The sequence below is a fragment of the Lethenteron reissneri genome, chromosome 2 (genome assembly GCF_015708825.2).
Source record: "Lethenteron reissneri isolate LAM-NWPU_2019-01 chromosome 2, ASM1570882v1, whole genome shotgun sequence".
NCBI classification, from domain to species: domain Eukaryota; kingdom Metazoa; phylum Chordata; class Hyperoartia; order Petromyzontiformes; family Petromyzontidae; genus Lethenteron; species Lethenteron reissneri.
This window is the reverse complement of record NC_083780.1, coordinates 4,394,038-4,400,037: the sequence shown is the minus strand read 5'-3', so window position 1 is coordinate 4,400,037 and position 6,000 is coordinate 4,394,038. Positions and strand designations below refer to the sequence as shown.

The 6,000-nt window shown below is 50.3% G+C and overlaps 1 protein-coding gene across 1 annotated transcript in view; it reads left to right on the top strand.

Moving 5' to 3' along the window:
* Positions 1 to 236: 236 nt before the first annotated feature.
* Positions 237 to 6,000, top strand: part of LOC133341549 (carboxypeptidase N subunit 2-like) — a 28,798-nt gene continuing 23,034 nt past the window's right edge. Inside the window, exons 1-3 of the mRNA XM_061550218.1 lie at positions 237 to 331; positions 1,538 to 1,646; positions 4,180 to 4,182. Coding sequence (XP_061406202.1) covers positions 237 to 331; positions 1,538 to 1,646; positions 4,180 to 4,182 — 207 coding nt within the window. The remainder of the gene's footprint in view (positions 332 to 1,537; positions 1,647 to 4,179; positions 4,183 to 6,000) is intronic.

Sequence of the window (6,000 nt, the reverse complement as noted above, 5' to 3'; positions counted from 1 at the left end):
GGAAACCATCAAGGACAAGATCTCTTCGCCAGTGGCAGATGGTAGGGCGATCTTCAACTCCTGTGCCAGCGCCCTCAGCCTTTCTGCTACCTGGAAGTCGAGCGCCCTCTCACCCAAATGTGGGTATGTCTCCCATCCCAGCACCAGTAGCGCCTCCTGGAACATGTAAGGGCATCTCAGGCACCCTTTGCTCCCTCTGGAGGAACCTGGTGAGGGCCTCCCGTGGCATGCTAAAAATGGCCTCTTGCAGCACCGCCGACTTTCCGCACGTTCACACGCTCACCTCAAAATGGCGGCTGCTGGCCATGGCAGATTCTCCAGGGGAAAAATGGTGCCCATCATATGTATGATCTCTGGTCTGGGCTCCTCCGCTCTCTGGTCTGGGCTCCTCCTCTCTGCGCCACTTACCGCGGCGCATCCTCCATGATGTCCCTCACCTCTCCCGCCACGGCGAACCTCCACGATGCCACGTGGTTGGCACGCGACCGCAGAAAAATTGCGCCGCTCTCCTTTCGATGTGCAGCCGTTTTCTCCACACATGCTTAGCCGCTCTCCCGCCAATGCGTGGCCGCTTCTGCCGCAGATGCGTAGCCGCCCTCCCGTCGATGTGTAGCGGATGTCGCGCTGATCCGTGGCGGCTCTCCGGCTGCTCCGCAGCCAGCTGGCTTCATAAACGGGGTCCCGGGTCCCGGGATTGTCGAAGGGATGGCCGTTTTGCCGTCCTCGTACTGATGACACTATTTGTGGGTCCCTCTTCTTAGTTACTTGGGTACCCCACTTCTGACACCAGATGTAGTGTAGCACAAGTCAGAGACGAGGTATTTGTCGGAGGCACCTTATCACTCTCAGCTTGACAATTTCACCCCGTAGTTTCCTGATGTCGTACAGCCCAGCCTAAACACAAGTCTAACCGCGTTAAACTGACGGCGTCGACCAGGACAGCCAAGAACTATCCAGGCATGCAATAATCGCGTGAAGGCATCAGCGATGAAGGCAGCGAAGCTGACAGCGACGACGAGATGAGTCCAATCCCAGATCTGACAGCACATAACTCTTGCTCTCTGCTGTTTTTATCCTACTCGGCTTGGCCTGGCACCACTAGCAGGTTCCAGGGGCTTCTCAAAGAGGTCGCTCGTGATTCCCTGCCCCAGTTCCTCCGCCCTGCTGGCGCACCCGTGTAAATAATCAACAGCGTGTGCGCTAACTGTCCACTGCAGTTTCTGCTGCTGGACAGCGCTGTGTCACTGCACATATGTACAGAAACAGAATAGACATAAACTGAATATTCTGAATATTGTGTGGTACCTGAATGTTGATCAAATACTTGGAGATACTTGCATATTAATATATTGAAAAAATAACAATGCAAGTGTTTAAATAATAACCCATGATAATAAATCACACGCAAATAACTGCTAAGTGAAAATCATCTAATTTCCTTGATGATTTGAGTTTTGAAGGAGGCGAAGTCTGTGCTGGTGCCACGCGGAGCCGCACGACCCTTGCAGTGTTCGTGCTACGTGGGTCCTGTGAATAGGCTCCATTATTTTGACTGTTACACTAGAGAACTGAGTTCAGTTCCCGCTGAGATCCCTGTCGACACCCATATCCTGCAATTGCAAAACAATCGGATACAGAGTCTCCCCGTGGGGGTGTTTGACCAAGTTGGGTCTCGGACCCTTGCTTAGTTGAATACTCGCTCTCTTTGTTGAATAATGGTGTTAAACAAAGGTTTGAGTGAAATTGCACAATAGTGATCCGCAGGGACGTTTCACACTTACGTCTGCGTGCTCTTCACTCTCCAGCCGCTACGCACGACTGCTGCTGCTGTGGCGTTTGTGGTTGTTGTAGTCGTCGTTGTTGCCACTGTGGCGCGTGTGTTGTATGTTGTACGCCTCATATGCTCAGTCTGTATCGCCTGCCCTTTTTGTTTAATTGCGCACTGTCAGTCGCATCGCCTGCCTTGTTTGTTCTGCCTGTCGGGCACGCGATGTAGTGTCACTGTTAATTCTCTGTACACGTTTTAAAATCATCATCATCATCAGCAGTAGCCATGATCAATCCACTGCTAGATGAAGCCCTGCCCAAGCGGGTAGTATCCGTATAGTACACATGTCTATATGGACATGTTTACATTCATATGTACGTGTCTATATTTACATGAGAGGGCTGCTTTTGATCGCTAACAGAAGCCGCTGGGTCCCTATCGGACATGAGAGGTTTCTATATCGATATCTCACTGCTCGAGGGAGTTTGTTTGCTACCCAATGGGTGACTGGGTTAATACGGCAACTTCAAATTATCCAAGGGTTTAAAGGGCCCAACTGTGAAGCGCGAAGTTCAACCATACATCAGTGAAACTGCCCTCTCTCTCTGCTCTGAAGAAGGGCCATTGCACGAAGCGTTAGCATATCATACACATTAAACAGCATTGCATTAAACCGACCATCTTATAGACATTATGTATTTAGACCTCGCTGAAGTAAGGGGCTGTCCATAAATGACGTTATGCGATTTTTGCCGATTAATAAAACATGCTTCAAATCACTTTAAACTATTGTCATTGTAGTGCGTATTTAATGTGGTGCTGCACTCTGATGTTGTAGGAGAAAACAAATATTTGAAAGGAGGCGTTGGAAAGCTGAAATTTAGCATAAAATTCACTTGAAAATAATCAACGTGTAACTAAAACTGCAGATGTTTAGAATATTATATTGAAATTCTCTCATAATTATAACTATAAAAAATACTTGAAACTTTGTAGTAGAACGAAGCAAAATGGAGAATACAATTATAACAATCACATATTTATTCCACAGAATGAAAAGCCCTTGTAAAATCATTAAAATCAAAATGCTTAATGACAATCATTCCAAATTTTTACAAAATGTATGCTTCTCCATTCTCCCATGGGGAAGCAAAATGCTCCTTCATGGAATAAATAAAAGGTGACCTTAGTAAATTTAATTAATCAAATAGTTAATAATGAAAATTAATACAAATTACTGTTGTTATAATAATTATATTTTATTAAGTAGAACGTGATGTTTATCTATATATATAAAATCGCGAATCTGTCTGTCTGTGTGTGTGTCTGTGTGTCGCCGGACCATACGCAGTTTCATTGGACGGCGGTTGCCCCTGGCAACGGGTAGCGACGCCTTCGCCGCTTTCATTGGACGGCGGTTGCCCCTGGCAACGGGTAGCGACGCCTTCGCCGCGGGCTGCAGTTTCATTGGACGGCGGTTGCCCCTGGCAACGGGTAGCGACGCCTTCGCCGCTTTCATTGGACGGCGGTTGCCCCTGCCAACGGGTAGCGACGCCTTCGTCGCGGGGTGGACGCCATTTTAAATTCCCGTTAAAAATAGGCGCACGCATTAACACGCCACTCTGAGGTAAATTCATCAAAGTTTCACGTCCTCTTCACTCCCCCCCCACCACAATGTGTGCAATTACTATTATAGGGTCGGTAGATTATTAAATTATAGCGATTACACTGTATTATTGTACTGCGGGGGGGGGGGGGGGGGAACGGCACCCGTACCCAGCATCAGCCGGGTGGAAAAATCAGGCGAGGCCGGAGGCTCTGCACGGTGCTAGGCCTCGACACCCACCACGCGACTCTTGAGGAAAATTCATCAAAGTTTCACGTCCTCTACAGAGTGGTGAGGGAGGGAGAGCGGTGAGGGAGGGAGAGCGGTGAGGGAGGGAGAGCGGTGAGGGAGGGAGAGTGGTGAGGAAGGGAGAGCGGTGAGGGAGGGAGAGCGGTGAGGGAGGGAGAGCGGTGAGGGAGGGAGAGTGGTGAGGGAGGGACTCAGCCTAAAAACGAGTAACTGGTGTGGCGTATTAACATCGCCACTGGGGAGACAAAGGCGGCCGGGCGTGGTGGATACAAGTCCCGGGCGAAGCCGGGTAGTACAGCTAGTATTTATTTAAAGTTGCGCATTTTGATGTGACGTCATATTTCTCAAACCCCCCTCGTCACACATCATTACAAATGTTTGACCCCCCTCCCCCCCCCCCCCATGTGCGTGACGTCATATATAGACGGCCCCTAACAGTGACTTAATTAATATTTCCTGTAAACACGCATTGGAAGACCGGAAGCATTGCAAACTCGGACTGTGACGGTGATCGAGTAATGAACGTTGTTGTTGTTTTTTTTTTATAAACTAGCAGGAAGTACCCGGCATTGCTCGGGTCTTAAAAATATTTCAAAACTACTCTTAAAAATCTAACAGCAGTGCGTACTGAGTGTGGTGGTATCCTGCTATGATTACAGAAGTGCATACTGTGGTGGTACCTGCTATGATTACAGCAGTGCATACTGACTAAGGTGGTACCTGCTATGATTACAGCAGTGCATACCGACTGTGGTGGTACCTGCTATGATTATAGCAGTTCATACTGACTGCGGTGGTACCTGCTATGATTACAGCAGTGCATACCGACTGTGGTGGTACCTGCTATGATTACCGCAGTGCATACTGACTGTGGTGGTACCTGCATCTACCAACTGTATATTAGTGTTAAGGTGCAAAATACAACTCGGAGGGCGATCTTCTGTAAGGGCTTACGCCAGTGGTTTATTAAGGGCTTACGCCGGTATCATTAAGAGATTACAAACTATTCCCCAGGGGTAGGGGTCCTATGCTCGGTCCTTCACCCGGACCCACACTGTCTGTTCTGTAGCTCAGCTAGCTCCCGGGCTCTCTCCTCTGCATCGGCCGGAGGATCAGCCAACACCGATCGACCGAGGAGAGCAGCCACTCCTATCACTGTCGCCGATTTCTCTCCAGACTCCATGAGCCCTACTCCTGGTTAACTCTTCCACCATTCACTTTCCCGGGCTCCTATAATGACCCCGCTCTCGTCACGAGCTCCACTTTAAGCACCCTGAGGAGACATTACGTCATCGCCCCGCCCCACATGCATGACGTCACTTCCCATGACGTCATTGTACCGGAAGGCGCGCATACTGTCACATCATATGACGTCATCACACCGGAAGGTGCACGTGATGTAACATCCCCGAACTACTCCTCTACATTACCCCCCCCGTGAAAAAAAATCAGCCGACCTGGCTGTAACCACTACAAAAGCAGAGCCCGGCAACCCGGACAGGGAGACATCAACAGAACACCAATAAAAACCATGTGATGTGTGTGTTGAGGCGGGACCCTCTGCAAACTATGAACCCAACATTATGGCAGCACGGTATAAATACAGAATAAAGTTTGAAGGCCTTCATCACACGGGACAACTTAGGACTGGGCGACGAAGGCTGGAGGCCGATGAAAACGGCCACACTGGCTTTCACCGGAGCCGCATGCCCCTCGAGCGCATATGTGCTGCAGGCCCGCTCCCCCATGCGGCGTTGGTTGCCGGCACAGGTGGCACGCCAGCAGGTGACAGGCCCCTTTGCCGGGACCTCCAATGGACGAGGCGTCGCCGCAGGTGTTACTGGTGAGGGCTCTGCAGGCGCACACAAAGGCCGGACATCGCTTTTGCCATCACGATCTGTGCGGCCTGGCTTGTCGGATGCATCAATCACCGGCCACTCAGGAAGTGAGATGAATCCACGAGGCTAGGTGGCACATATCGTTTGAGCCGGGACGGGTGTACTATCCAGTGCCGGCGACCGAACCAAATCCAAACACATTGCGGCCGACGGATTTCCACGACCTCAACAGGGCCCTGCCAAGGGCGATGCAATTTAGGAGACGTGTCAACTGGTACTTAGGGGCAGTGTAGCTATGCCTTTTGGCCTGTTTCTCATGGAAGGCCGGCAGCTTGATGTTTGGGCAGGCACTCGTTAGCCACCTGCCGATTGGTCGAATTGTTCACAGCCGCCTGCTGTCTCTCATGCAGCCGGTCAAGTGCGACCCTCATTGTAGCGGGCACTGACGACCCCTTTTGGAAGTCCCTACATCCATTTGGATGTGCATCGGGGGCTCTGGTTCCCTTCCATACATTATATAAAAAGGCGAGAACCTCGTT